Here is a 15,961-nt window from a genome sequence, read left to right as displayed (position 1 = left end):
GTTTGGGGGACTTTTGGGATAGCATTGGAAATGTAAATGAAAAAATACCTAATTAAAAAAAAAAGAAACTTATCTACAAAACAGAAACTCTTATTGCAAGTATCAAATGAGACTTTGTATAGCAGCTGTTATGCACCACTTACCACATTTGTTATCTGAGTTCTAAAGACTATACATGTAGCTCCGCCTTTAAAGCAGCCCTATGGGCTAAGCATCCACAGCCTCATTTTACAGGTAGCGAAAGTAGAGCTCACAAGGGTAAAATAATGAGGTCAGGTCAGATTGCCTTAGTGGGGTCATGGCATCAGGTCAGTCCCAGCAACTGGCTCAGTCTGTGCTCTGTGTAGCCCAGGGTGATCCAGTCTTTCCTTTAAGAGTTAGATGGCATTTTAGGTTGGGAGCTTCTTAGCTCAGGCTTTGCAGCTCACAGACATCCTCAGCCAGTAGGAAGGGAGCGAATATAGTTTCTCTTGGGTAAAAACTTTATGAATGTTAAAAGCCAAATTCCATAAACTTTTGGTGTTGCTGATTTTTTTTATTGTTTTTAACAACTTCAAAACATCAAGCTCGTTGCTTGATATATATTTGCCAAACCCACTCCAACCCATGCTGTCCTCCCTGCAGTACCTAAACTGCTACACAGAACATAGCTGTAAAATGATCCCCGGAGACTAGGGGGTGGATATATGCTCAGTCTTCCCCATCCCTAATCTTCTCACCTGCTCCTCCTGTCAACCAGACCAGGGAGGTGACTCATGCAGTGTGTACCATAAGAGGTGAGGACTGAGCTTCAGCAAGGTAATCCACAACTCCTCAGTACAGACAGCCCAGGGAGCCCCAAAGGGAGGAGAGGCTAGAAATCTGAGGTCAGTGTTTATCAAAGAGTAACTCATTGACATTTTGGGCCTTTGATAAAATGATGATTCTGCCTTAATATCTCTAGGTATGGCCCCAAGCTTCTGCTTTTATACTGAGTTCTCAGAAACAAGAGTATTGCTTGTGCTGATGCACAATGGGGCTTTGACAGCATCCCCTTTGTGTCTGCGGTCCTGAGTCACACATGTTAGATGCTGTCTCCTGCCTGCAGGTTCACATCAGCATCCCTCAGTTAGACAGTGTGACTCCCTGGAGACAGGCAGTGCTCAGGACAGATATCTAGGTCCCCTGGCTGACTTACAATGAAGTGGAAAGGCAATGAGGGGCAGAGGTCAAGAGTCAGCAGACAATGGAAGCCATAAGCTACAGCATTAGTTCTTTTAGAAACAGTAGGCCACGCCTCTGACCAGCCCCTGCAGACAGGAGCCCCTCCTCCTGTGCTTGCCCAAGCTCTGGTGGACAGAGCAAGAGGCCTATTTCCTCATTGGGCCTGTGAATAACTAGGGCACATCCACAAGGTCACAGTTATTCATTTAAATTCCAGCTCTAATCAGCAGGCAGAGCCTGAGAAATTATCTGTTCTGAGGGAAGAGGCTGACAGCACCATAAACAGCTGTCAGACAGCAGTGAGGGGTACCAAGAAAGGGGTGTAGAAAGAAGGGCTTTTCCCAGTTCTTCCTCTTAGCAGGGAGTTCTGGAACACTCAGAAGTGGGGACAATGTTGAGGGCAGCAAGGGATGGGACTGCCCACCCAAAAGCTGTCCAGGGAGACCAGTGATAAATCCCAGTGAGAAAAAGTGGATTAAAATACCTGACAGAGTCCCTTCCAGAAAATACATGAACTACATATCTTTGGAGGCCTCAGTTTCCTTAATGGTACAATTTATATTCCTTGCACAATACACCCCTTAAGTTCTACTATGTCTCACAGACTCTATAGAGTCAGATTGCCCCTTAGACTTGTGACCACTCCTTCTGTTTAATAGCAGTGTATTAGGCTCTATATACTATGCACAGATACAGTAGTACAGACACAAGTAAGACATAATTCTGGTCCACAGGACCACTATGGAAATGTGGGCTTTAGAAGAACAAGAGTATGGACTCTGATGGCAGGTGAATTCTGAGGTTCTGGTCTAGTTAGCGTCAGGAGGTGACCAATGGAGCTGCCCGTAAGGTTTCCCATTTGCAGTACAGACAGTGACGCCGACCTGGAGGAGCTAACACTAAGGCACAGGAGAACACTCAGACATCTTCCCAAGACCTGCACATGGTACTAGAAATGCTTACTATTGCTTTTATTATTTTTGAATCCTTTTCCCTAGCCTAGGGTGAGGGGCTTTAAACTTCCACTGGTTGTCCAGTGGAACATGCATGTTCCAGACAACTTGGCCTGTATCCAGGACTCACTGTCAAAGATTTCCCAGCCCATCTCTGGAACTCCGGGAAAGGTGCTGTCCACAAGTCCTATCTCAACCTACCTTTTACGGTAGGGTTATTTATAACCAATGTACTCAACATGTAAAATTCATCAATTAATCAATCATCACTCTCATAGTCTTATAGCAGCCTCTGGGTAAACAGTTACATTAGCTTATAAAATCCCCAATATGTCTTCTTGAGGGGAAGGGGAAAAAATCAGAGAACCACAAAAATATGAACCACAGCTGTTAACTCCACATTGCCTGGTCAGGAACTAAGAGACTGTAGAAAACTACCCACTAACCTCCAGCAGGCCTGACCTGAGAGGGCCAGCTCTTGCCAGAACGATGGCCACAACTGAAAGATCTAAACCAAGGATTTTCTTCAGGCTTAGAAACCACACACACACACACACACAAAACAAAAAACAAAAACAAACAAACAAACAAACACCCTAAAACCTAAACCCTGAAACCTAAGACCTAAAAGAGCGGGAGGAGTCACTGTATGTTAAAATATGCATTAATACATGCATGTAATGTGTATACATCTATATGCACAGATGCAGATATCTCTGTGTGTGTGTCCATGTACTTGTCCCCATTTAGAATAAAAATACATGAAACCAGAGGCTGTTTCCTGTTTGGTTTATCATTCCATCTGCATTACCTGGTACACATTTGTTGAGTGAATGACTGAACTAAACTCTTTTTAAATAGAAAGAATGGGTTCAATGTTATAAATGTATGTATTCATGTACAAGCAAATGCATGTCCAGATGTACGCATGTCATTTGGGAGCCAGAAGACATGTTTGGGTGTCATCATTCAAAGAATGTCTACCTTTTGTTGAGTCAGGATCTCCCATTGGCCTGGAACAAGCGAGAAGTCTAGCCTAAGGAGCTAGCAAGCTGCAGGGATCTGCTGGTCTTTAGTGCTAAGATTACAAAATACAACCCTGCACTGAGATTCTTTGTTTTTAAATATAGGGTCTATGGATAGAACTCAGGGCCTCATGTTTATACAGCAAACACTTTACCAAGTGAGCTATGACTCTAACCCTAGTGATATATATATATATATATATTTTTACAGGAAGTGTTGTTGGTGCTCTGTTTCAAATAAAGAAGATGGGCAGAAGAATAACAGAAAACTTCATATTTGGTAAGAATAATTATATTGTACTCTTACACTGTATAATCCCATTCATAACAATGATCAGAAGGACACTACCAAAATATGAGTATTTTTTAAGATGTTCAAAACAATAAAGGATATATTCATTTGGAGAAAGGGGTGGCAGTAAAGAAAAGGTCATATTAGCTCTAAGCAAAAACAAATAAATGGGCAATTATAACATTAGGAATACTTACAAGCTCTTCAGCCATTGGGAATTTTCAGCAATGAACATAGCATATACCTTTAAACTGTGAATTGGTTTTGGAGTTCAGTTATTACCACTTGACTTTTGGCAAAACTATTTAACCTGTTGACTATTTAACCTGTCAGATCCTAGATTTTATGTACTTTAAATTGTGGAGAGCAGTGCCAATCTTATATGTGTGCTTTTAAGGATTAAATATAAGAAGGACTAAGTTAGTGAACATGAAAATATCTAAGATGGTTTCCTTTCTTATCTGAAATTCACTATTCTTAACTCCTTATAATAGTCTTAATTCCTTTAGAATAGATCTACATCTAATTCCTAGATTATATCACATTTCTTACCTATGAATTACTGGGTCCTGTATCATGGTCACATATATTCACATAAATGTATATACCCAAACACATACAAGGTTTAAAAGTAGAACTCTGGGTGAGCATCCATTTCAGTAGAAATGCAGTTACCTCAATGATGAGCCTTCTGTGTTTCTGTTAACAAAACTTAATCAAACACGCTTTTTTTTTATTACAGTGAACATGTATTACTTGCATAATTAGATAATAAATAGACTATTATCAATACCATTGTAGAAAATGAAAATAGAAGAAAGAAACCTTCATTTACCCATATAATTTTTGGGTTGAATAGGTCATAGCATCAGCTTTTAACCACAGAAAGCTATAGCTATAAAACAAGGCAAAAGTGTTCATTGCCTTGGATCACACCAGCTTTTAAAATATTTCCCCCAAATGTTAATTTTCCACTTCTTTGATTCACATAGAATTCATAAGGAAGCAATCACATAAGCCAGGGAAACACATTCCATTGGTTTGAAAATAGTTCTTCAAAGCCAGCAAAAAAAAAAAAAAAAAAAAAAAAAAAAAAAAAAAAATATCAAGGCATTTCTTCTGAAAATGCAACATACTAAGATTTTTTAATCCCTAGGAAAAGGGGTCACTCAGAATCAAACCATGCACAATCTAGCAGAAGGCAAATTCCCACAACAGCTGTGCAAACAAAGACTCACCTGGACCTTGACTGACATCTGTGGCAGCAATTTCAGAGCAAAGGAAAAGGAGAGGAGAGAGAAATGGAGACGAGTGTTAGCAGTGCACCCACACACAATACCATGTGTTCTTGCATGAGTATGAAGGTCATGCAAGCTCCCACATTTCCACCTTCACCCAAATACCACCCATGCAAGCCAAGGAATCAAGCTCCCTGTTCACTGTGCATGTAGCAAAAGAGGTAAGCCATCCATCTGTCCGGAAAGATAGTATCCTGGAATCAGATAGGGCTCTAAAGAGCCAAGCAATCTAGAATCCTGTAAGAATATCGGTTAAAATATTCTGGTTGGTTCTTCACACTGACACCCATGTAGATCTTCCTCATTCCCAGATACTGAACACTGGACACAAAGTCAAGCGAGGTTTCCCAGCAGAGAGAGAAAAATGAATTAACCACTCCCTTGAGGAAGAAAGAAAAAGAGGCATCAGCATTAAGAGCAAGCTGCAGCATTGGTTAGCATGTAGGGCAGAAGGGCAGAAGATGACAAAACATTTACAGTCCCCTGCCTCTCCACATTCGCAGTGACCATCCTTCATCACAGACAGCAGTGTATGCAGAAGATTGTGTGTGAACCAAACACTCACTATAGAAATTGAAACTCTGCCTCCTAACACTGATAATTTTTCTGCTTGCTTTTCACCCCATCACTAATGACAAAGATTACCCATGCAAATCACTTTTGTCAACCGTAATTGAACACAGTGTCCTGGAAAGGTTGACACATGAATTAAGCCAATGAACTTTTAAGACCCACCAGACAGTCCATGCCCATCATCTTCATCAACAATGGAATTTCTTCTTCCTCCTCCCTCTCTCAGATGTGAAGTAGGATTGTGCTGGGAGTGGCAACAGCCTAAGGCACTGTCAAAATCTCAGTTCAGCAGCATTTACTACAGCTGGGGCAACAGTAGGCTGCTTCAGAAACCACAGATCACCAGGCAATCCTGGTGGATGCACTTGGAATCATTGGATGGTGGATCGGGGAAGACCATAGGCTTCTCTAATGTTGTTTTTGTTGTTGCTGTTGTGTAAGGTAAAGACACTGACAGATTTTTCCAAGGTTGCACTGCCAGTTCAGAGAGAGAACTCAGAAAGTAAACCCCCATCTCCGGGTCCCATCTAGTTCAACATTCATTCAACTGAAGCCTGGATCACTCAAGACTTATAGGATCCAGATAATTACTAGACTAAAGCACTCTTATGCCACAGGAAAGAAAGGTAAGACTCTCCCAGTTACCCCATGAGTAGATCATCAGAAATTCTCTGTGGCTTTCACCTGCTGCCAGAACAAGACAGGCAACGCACTCCATGCCAATAATGAAACAACTGCAATCAGATTGTTACAGCACATCCTTAGGGTTTTTATCCTAAGAAAACCCAGGACTCTTACCAGATTGAGCTGTGCCCTAGCATCTGGGAGTGAGACAGTCACAGCAACAGCTGAGGATTCACCCAGTGTGTGCCCTGCAATCCCTGGTAGCTATATATGCTCAAAGACACTTCTAGAGAACTCTGAGTCATTCTTTGACACACCCCCTTTCAGGTTTTCTGGTAAGTTAGATTTAGGAGTAGAGTGTTAAGAGAGGGAAAGAAAAGAGGTGAAGTAGAAGAGGTGGGTAGGAGAAGGATGCTGTGTGAATAACCAAGTGGGCCATTAACTGTGACTGATGGATTGCCTAGAATAGTGATCTCATTAAAATACCCCTTAATTAAACAGGATATCTGTGGTGAGAATGTCAACACTGTTGTTCATACACACTCTTTGAGGGCTCCAAGACCCAGTGAGACAGGATCCCTTGGAACCCCAAAGGTCTTTACATGTCGGTTAGTTACCTATTTTGGCACTGTGATTACAATCCTAACCTTGGAGACAGACAGTTCTGAGCTCACATCCCAGCTTGCTCTGCAGCCTTGGGCCAATCACTGAACTTCAAATTCGTCTTCTTTCTGCTATAAAAATGGGAACAGAGCCTCCCCACATGGGGGTGGTAGGAGACTTAAATGCTTGCAAAGCACTTAGTACCAGGCAAACACTGCATAACCGGTAGCAGCTCTGATTGTTATCATTTTGAATCACCACAAACAGATTTGCCAATATTTATTGACCAGATGGTTCACTGGAAACACCAAGAGACCACAGGAAGTGAGCCTCTGACTCGGGTGCATTGCTTCTAGTTACAAATTTGGATGAATGCTCCGGCCCCCCTTCCCTCATTCCTCCCCCCATCCATCAGTGCAGAAGCAGAGTCTGGTGTGAGCAGAACTAGGGGTCAAAACAAATCCCATGGTGACTTCTTCTGCTCTACCCCTTGTACTTTAACTCAGTGCAGTTGTGGCCATACAGAAAAATACAGTAACTCTTCTCATCACAGAGGAGCGACAAGACCATCCTTAAAAGTCCTTTGCACTGGGCTGGGGCAGGAGAGTAACATCTGAGCTCAGTTCCTGGCTCTGTCAGCAACTGCAGGTCATTGTCATTGTCTCAGCTATAAGAATAAAGACACCTCAAGCAGCAGTGAGTTACTTGGGTTTCTGGACTCAATTCTGACCCTACTCCCACCCCCACCTCAAATGAAATAGAAAAGGCAGGAGGTAAAAAGAAAATGTATCCCTTGGGACTGGAGGATGGGAGGATGTCTAAATGGAGAGGGTAAGAAGCATGGCTGCTTCTATATTGTCTCTCTTATAACAATCCCCAGCTCCCTTCTTGGGAATCTCCTCCCCCACCTTTAATCCGTGTGATTGGTAAAGATTACCCCTGTTCTAAGAGAAGCCCTGTGACTCCACTCAGATTTTAGGAATATGCTATTTTCTGGACCAGTAACAGACATGTGACCTAGGCCCCAACCAATGAAAGTCTTCCAAGAGAATTTCACTGGAATTATTGGGCAATGACTAGCTTCCATCTTCATCACCATCTACAGACAGCCTCCATACCTGACTCCATGCTTTCCTTAAGCAAGATGGGAGAAATCAGGGCCTCTCTGTAGGATAGGGGTGGGTTAACAGACCTAGAATTGAACCCCAGCTCTGCCTTCCACTCACAGGCAACTGCCTCAGCAGCTCTGAGACTCAATCTCCTCTTCTATAAACAGAGACCTTCAAGGTATCTATCTTAGCAAGCTGTATCCATGGAAATCCTGTATTCACATTCAATACATATTAATGGAGTGCCAATTATAAGCCAAACCATACTTTTTCCATGGAAGATACAAGCAATAAATGAACGAAACAGGCAATAGTCTTGAGTTTAAATTGGAGGTATAAATAGTACAGGCATATGTTTATAATGTGACATAACATAGCGATTAGTGTTATGAAGAAAGGAGAAGCAAGGTAAGTGTTGGCAGGAGTCCCCATATCAGAAAAGATTACTAAAGAAGCATTTCCGAGGAAATGATGTTATATTTGGACTAATACCTGAAGAAGAGGAGTCTTACATATGCCTGATGAAGACTGTTCAGGCAAGAAAACATCACCTGTAAGGCTGCACACAGGACACGCTCTGACAGTGCATTCTACTGATAGGACAAGAGTTCTGAGAACCAGAACCCTTCACCTGCCACTTCCCTCTCAGCTCTGCCACTCACATGCAGTCCTCAGCAGGTCACAGATGCCCAAAAGGTGCTCAAGGGTAAACAAGCCCTGATAGAAACTCTTCCTGACCTAGTCTGAAGCTACCTCCCTTAGGACTTCTCCACTCCAACCAGGGGAGGCAAAAAAAGAAGAGATTTGAAACCCACCTTCACCCTCCACCATCACCCTTAACTCCTTTTCTTCAGCATCACAACCAGAGGAGCCATCTATCAGGGCATTTCCATCTGCATTCATAGATGCTGATTACATATTCGACAATGATTCAGCCAGGAGTTCAAAGGAAGCAACTTGTTGCAGGGAGCTTCTAATTACTAGGGAAAACAATGGCCCTCCATCTACCACTGCTACACTTTGATATGTGACCCTCTCTGGAGAAGCTCCCTCCCACCTTGCCCTTCATTTGGACTAGATCATATTAAGAACCAAGAGTCCCAGACACATTATTTGGAGCTTGGGGACTCTTATGGAAGAATTGGGGGAAAGATTACAGGTCCCAAAGGGGGTAGGAATTCCACAGAAAGACCAACAGAATCTACTAACCTGGACCCTTGGGGTTCTCAGAGACTGAAGCACCAACCAAAGGGCACTGGACCTAGGCCTCTCCACACATATGTAGCAGATGTGCAGTTTTGTCTTCATATGGGCCCCGAACAACTGGAGCAGGGGCTATCTGAAAAGCTGTTGTCTATATGTGGGATAGGTTCTTCTAGCTGGGCTGCCTTGCCTGGCCTCAGTGGGAAAGAGTGCACCTAGCCTTGCAGAACTTGAAGTGCCAGCATGGGGGAATACCCAGGTGTCCTTGCATGCTAAGAGGAGAAGGGAAGAAGGGAGGGGAAGGACTATGGAAGGGGTGACTGGGAGTAGGACAGTGAGCAGAATGTAAAGTGAAGAAGTCCAAAATAACCCCAATTTCTTCTTCCATACAGCCTCACATCCTTAGTAGAGACTTAGGAAGCATGAAGTAGAATGCACAGCCACACTCCTGAAGGACAGTCCCAGGCAAATCTTAGGGGACACCACCTGGTGAACTCTGCCTTGAGTCTGACCTATTTTCTAGGAGAGAAAATAGAATGTAGATTTGAATGCAGTGGCACTCTGGAAAACTACAGGCCCAGCAGTGTGAGAAAATAAACCAGCAAGGGATGGCTGAAAAAGTGCTGGCACCTGTGAGCATACTACATCTGGTTGTCAGTGGCCCCTGCTTCTACAATTGCCCCCCCCCTTTCTGTTCCTTTCAAAAATTGATGCAAGGCTAGGGAGATGGCTGAGTAGACAAAGTACTTACAGCACAAGGGTGAGGACCCAAGTTCAAATCCCCAGAGCCCATGTAAAAAGCCAGGCAAGGGCAAGCATATCTCAGCAATCCTACTGTTCCTAAGAGGAGACAGAAGATGGAGACAGGAGAATCCCTGGTTTGCTCACAGGTCAGAGAGCCTGGCATGTGCTGCAGGAAATGACAAGGCCATTCTGCCTCAGATAGGGAGGAAGGTAAGGATCAACTCCAACATTGTCCTCTGACCTCCACAAACAAGCCCACATATATATACCAATGGGCATCCCCCCACACATACACAGAGATATACACTATTTATGTATGTGTTTCATTGGGTCAGTTCTGGTGCCCAAGAATGCTTTCCTACACATGGACTCCAGCACTGGCAGAGGGGGCGCTGGGGAGACTAGCCTCAGAAATAGGAACAGTCAGACAGGAGCTAGAAACATCTGTGGCTACACCCTAGTGTGATATCCTTGCTGTTTGGCCTCAGAATGGATTTCTGGTAATATATATGAAATGCTTATCTTCTTCTACACGAAGGAAATTAAATTACCAGTTAATATTGACTGGGGGTTTCTATGTGCCAGATACTGCACAACAACTACGCTAAGAAGTGGGAGCTCTTGTCACCTGCAGTTTGCAGCTAAGAGACTTGATGGACAGAAAGCTTGGGGAGCTAAGTTACACTGTCTATAGAGCCAGGTCTTGAATACTGACAAGCTGGCCATTCCATTGACATCTCTCCCTCTCTCCCTCTCTCCCTCTCTCCCTCTCTCCCTCTCTCTCTCTCTCTCTCTCTGCATGTGTGTGTCTATGTGTGTGTGTCTGTGTGTGTATGTATGACCATGCTGATAGCATCACCTCCAAAGAAAGGTGACTATAAGAAGAAAGATAAATGCAATACTACACATCCATATATATATATATATATATATATATATATATATATATACACACACACACACACACATATATGGCATTTTCAGTGTGCTGGGCACTGTGCCATGAGCTTCAGATGTGTCATTTCATTTAATGCTTGCCACACACCTAACAGGAAGGAGCACTATTCACTCCATTTTACAGGTAAGGACATTGAAACCCGAACAGGATGCACTTAGCTATATTGTCACTAAGACCTCTCAGACTCAGCAAATACCAGATAAGGCCTCATGACTAAACAGCTCAAAATAAGACAGAGATCAATTGATCCCTGAAGATACAAAGGAGAAGTAAATTGACTAATTCCCAAACTCCACAGGGGCCTCTTTCTAAGAGCCATTCTCCAAAAGCAGGCCAGCCTGCTGTCACATGTGCTCCATTGTTAAGAACTGGTCAAGGGACAGAGGGATATTCTGATAGGTAAAGTGCTTGAGATGCAAGCTTGGGTCCTAGAGTTGGACCCCCAGAACCCATGCAAAGAAGCCAGGCATGGTAACAGATTACTAGAGCATGCTGGCAATACAGACTAATGGGCCAGCTTTTGGTCCCACTGGGAGACCCTGTCTCACAAAACAAGGTTAAGAACACCTAAGGAATAATACCTAGTGTTGCCCTCTGCCTCTGGCCTCTACACACACACACACACACACACACACACACACACACACACACATATATATATATACATGCTCATGAGTAAACACATATACACACATGTACACAAGCACATGTGCACATGAGCACACACACACACACAAAGAAGTTGCCAAGGACATACAGACACACACAAGTTGAAAAGGAAAAACTGACTACAGAGATGCACACTTCATGGGCTAGGTATCCCCTATTAATGTACAGCAGGGCCTTCATAGTGCTGGAGGTAGAGAAAAGAGAGATCAGTCGCTAGCTTCCATGTATACTCTTACGCATGCCCTCATATATCAGAGCAGACATCTTGTGGCCTTCTATTATACAAGGCCACATCTCAGGAAGAAAATCAAAGCAAAAATTGTACTTCCCCAATGGCCTATCTCATCTGCTAAACTTGAGAGAGAATAAGTCTAAGGCTGTCCCTTCTCCAAGGACACACATACATGGAAATATTTCTTCTAGCTAAGTCCTAAAGAGGTCTACCAGCATTAAAGAATCTCCTGCAGGCTGAGCTTTGTCTGGCTCCTCAAACAGGAAAGAGTAACCCTTGCAGTTAACTTCATCCCTGACATGAGAGTCTACTTATCCATTATTGAACCCCTGACTCTGGTGGTACATGATTTTGTTCTTTAATCATCATAACTTTAGAAAGAAAAGCACTCAGTAGTGCCTAATAGGTGTCAGACAGTCTCAGAAGCAACAACAGTATGGGGAACAGGAAAAAAGAAATTCCAAAAGTCACATTTATGGTCCAGGCCACTGTTGTACTTAAACACCTTTAGGGGCTCTTACAAGCTTGTGGATGCTCTGGTTGAAAGAATGAGAGTTTGACTGAGAGGAGAAGAGAATGTCAACATGTTATGCATACAGAGACCCGCAGACAGCCTCCTGATGGTGCTTTGGAGATTCTGTGTGTAACTATAGAGGTAAAATAATCTATTTGAGATATGACTGCTACTTATTAAAAATAGTTTTGGCAAATTTCTTAGTTCCATCTTTCTCTTTTACTATATGGGAATAATTATAGCATAGCCAGGTTCCCTGGAACCATCTTTATATTCCTGGGTCACACAGTAAAAATCTCTAACCAAAATCAACTAACCAAAAACTTCATCAGTGGCACCTAATACAAAATAAGAACCAGTTTCATGCATATTAAGAAACATATAGGAACACAATAGGTATGGAACATCTTTTTTAAAGACTTAAGCTTTGCTTGAGCAAGTAAAGAGATTGTGAATTGCTGAGCAGTTGAATCCCCTGCAACTTTGCAGGAAGTCATATACAGGATGGGACTCACATCACACATGGGAGCTAAAGTCACTGGCTCCCGTTTCAGGTGAGCAGTTTTGGGAGCCCAGTTGAAGCTCATTTGCTGAGCTCAGCTCCGCTGACAATACCTAGTGCTTCTCCTGAACAAAATCATGTATAATCAGAAGAAAATTACTATGCTCAAAGTGTTCCCTAATATATCAATTGCATTGGAACAAATTTGCATTTTCAAAACAAGCATTATACCAGAACTGACTGTCCCTAATTTATCTGACTGTTGCAAGGATGGAATGAGATGATGCATAGAAAGTGTTTAGTGCAAAGCCAGGCACATAGTAAACATTCAAGAAACACTGGTTGAAATTACTACTGCCTTTGCCAGCTTGTTGACATATACCTGGTACACTAAAAGTGACACCCTGAGCTTCTATTGACCTGTTTAAGCCTTCAAGCAGAAAACATCTCTAGCAGAATCATACTTCCCAGCCATAGGCCATGAGGAGTACAACTGCAGCAATCTCCCACCCAATAGGACAAGGCCTTTGGAAAAGTCCTCATAGCCAGTGTACATTGCCAGTTTCCTAAGGAAAGGAGTAGGAGTTGTTCCCTGCAAATTCCAGTATGACCAACCAAAGAGAGGACAGCTGAGGAACAACAGGAAGCCAAGCAAGGCACTGAGCTAAATGAAAAGGCACCCATCTGAAGTAGGACATAGAAAGACACATCATAGGAAAGAAATCCATCAAGCTCTAAGGTAGAGAAAATTCCCTAGACATAGGCTTCTTAAGTTCTTCCATCTCCTGCAACACAGGAGGAATGGGTGGAAACTTCTGGATTAGAATTGACTTGGATGAAAATCCTGATTCGATCACACATGTTCACTCAGGCATATGACTGACCTCTTGGAACCCTAACTTCCCCATGTGTAAGTGGCAACAACCCCCTTACCTAGAAAGACTGGTGAAAAGGTCATAAGAAGCTAATGTGTGCAAAGCACTGAGCAAGGTTCCTTGCACACAGGAAGCACTGGTCCACACTGCTAATCATAATTACTGAATTACTTCAGCCCAGTGATTCCTTGGGGGAGGAGGGATCTGCTTTCTTTCCAAGAATCCCCGACTCTCTGAAAAGATTCTACATTTTTGGAGTTCATTCCCGTTGGAAGACTGTTTTAGAAGAAGCAGGTGGTCTCCCAGAGTTTCTACAAGACTTTGTGATTGGGTGTCCAGAATTGCTGTGGAATGAAAATATGCTATGCTGGAGCTCAGTGGACACTGGAATGAAAGGCAGGAAAGGCTCTAGACTTGAAGTCAAAGCCACTGGTGTTTTTGTTTTCCTAGTTTTCAAAAGTTGTGGTAAAATACATATTACATGAAACCTAACATCTTAGCCTATTTCTGTCTCAGTGCTGGAGAGTTGAGCCCATGATCTTTAGTAAGATGTTCTACAGACCCACATTCTCATCCTCTATTTTTAAATAATCATCTAGATAATTAAAAATGGTGTACAACTCTCCACCACCATCCATATACCTCTCCAGCATCTTCTAATAAAACCGAAACTCCATACCCACGAGATGCTCATTCCTCTCTCATTCCTCCTCTACTTCCCATCCCTGTCAAGTTGACTATTCTAGGTACCTCACATAAGTAGACTCTTTTGGTACTCATCCTTCCATTTCATTTGTTTCATTTAACACAACGTCCTCAAGGTTCACCCATGTTGTGACATGTGTCAGAATCCCCTTCTTTGTAAGGGATGAAGTTCTCATTGTATGTGAAAACCACATTTAATTTGTAGAAACATGAAAGTTCTCTAGACTCAGCCAGGTGACCTTGGGCTACTCAGTCCCTCTCGGCCTCATTTTCAATACCCATGATTAATGAGACTGGGAACACTCTCTCATGACCAGGCTGCTGTGTGGTGTAAATGAAACTATAAATGTGGATGCATCTTTATACACATCAAACTAGTGTGTGACCCATATATTCAGTCCAGAAATACAAATCAAAAATCAATGCTTTATTTACCATTATGCTAGATAATTCATTAGGCTTCCTTAAATACAACAGGATCATTTAACAAAAGTGTAAAAGGCATGCCCTCAAAAGACAATTTCAGGTATTCTTATAATATAGAAGACATCCTGTACTGTATCTCACCACCTGAGGCAGGGCTGTGTAGTCATATGACTTCCTAACTCTTGTTGGTAGAACTATTGTTATTTGCACTTTATACCAGGGACACCAAGGCTTAGAAGTTAACTTCCTTAAGTCTATGCAATTTCCTTAGATTTAAACTCAATTTCTCTGAAATTAAAGTCCTTTTCCCTCCAGCATATCATCCTAATTATTAGCCTAACCACACAACTCAACTGCCTTTCAGGACAAAGAGACAAACTTCAGAAAACTAACATGGATTCTTTCCACGACCGGTGAGTAACTGATGAAAATAACTGACGGTCATTAAACATTCCACAGCACAGTGGATATTGTAATATTCATGATATCTGCCACAGGGTGTGATCATGGGATCCATATTTCAGAGAAAGAAGACAAGCTGGGGCAAGAAATCAAAATATGCATTTTATAAAAATACAGTACCATGCAAGAAGTGAATATGCATTTCTTGGAGATAGAAAAAAAGGTAGGGGGTCTGGGATCCAATAAATTTAAAGGCATTGAATTTTAAAAATGCAATCTAAAATTTTAGGAAACCTCACCTATAAGAACATACACTGCTACACTGTGCTATCCAAAAGAGATACTGTCCCACTGGCCATAGATGATGTGTATTTTTGGAATACTTGCTCAAATAAAATACCTACTTATCACAGAGTGAGTTTAAGAAAGGCTGGCTTTGAGGTTTTCAAAATAGCTGTAAGGCTTAAATTTCACTAGGAGCCTTAATCCACATCCTTTCTTTGTTCTCAGGGTGAACTTTGTAGCTGGTTCAATTTGAGATAAGGAATACTCACCAACCACTTCCTATATGTCACACACAGACTTGGGCACCAGAGACTCAAAGACTACCCTGCATGCAGTTAGCTATAAATCTAACAAGCCAAGAAGGCACTTGAACTCCATAGGGTAGCTGTTCAAAGCCATCTATTACTGTACTTAAAGCTAATGGGGAACATAGGGTTGACAGAGGATGCTTCAAACTCTTCCTTCAGGAACCTGAAAATGCCCCCTTAGAGGAAAGACAGCATCAATTAAGTAGAGAGGAACCTTTCTAAGAACCTGTCCTGATAACTGACCACTGGTCAACTGACACCCCTGAGGGTCAGACTCCCTGGGAGACTTGCAGTGTGAAGAAAGGTTCAAATGCCAATATGCCTGTGCATGATCTTCAGGAGGTAACCTAACTTCTGTAACCTGATCACAGTATCCATTTCAGAGTTTCCCAGCAAGGCAAAAGAGGCTCAATACATAGAAAATGCCTAATCACCTGGCTGGCTCAATAGGCATCACT

The 15,961-nt window shown here is 42.5% G+C and overlaps 1 protein-coding gene across 30 annotated transcripts in view; it reads right to left on the bottom strand.

The window, feature by feature from the left end:
- The window catches only part of Nrxn3 (neurexin 3), a 1,604,379-nt gene that overhangs the window by 1,491,786 nt on the left and 96,632 nt on the right, over positions 1-15,961 (bottom strand). For all 30 annotated transcript variants that reach the window (XM_029484652.1, XM_021179711.2, XM_029484636.1 and 27 more), the window contains exon 3: positions 4,712-4,729. In XM_029484652.1, the coding sequence (XP_029340512.1) occupies positions 4,712-4,729 (18 nt within the window). The remainder of the gene's footprint in view (positions 1-4,711; positions 4,730-15,961) is intronic.

Source organism: Mus caroli, chromosome 12, assembly GCF_900094665.2.
Source record: "Mus caroli chromosome 12, CAROLI_EIJ_v1.1, whole genome shotgun sequence".
NCBI lineage: Eukaryota > Metazoa > Chordata > Mammalia > Rodentia > Muridae > Mus > Mus caroli.
Note: the sequence above shows the minus strand (reverse complement) of the source record. Positions and strands in the feature narration are given on the sequence as shown.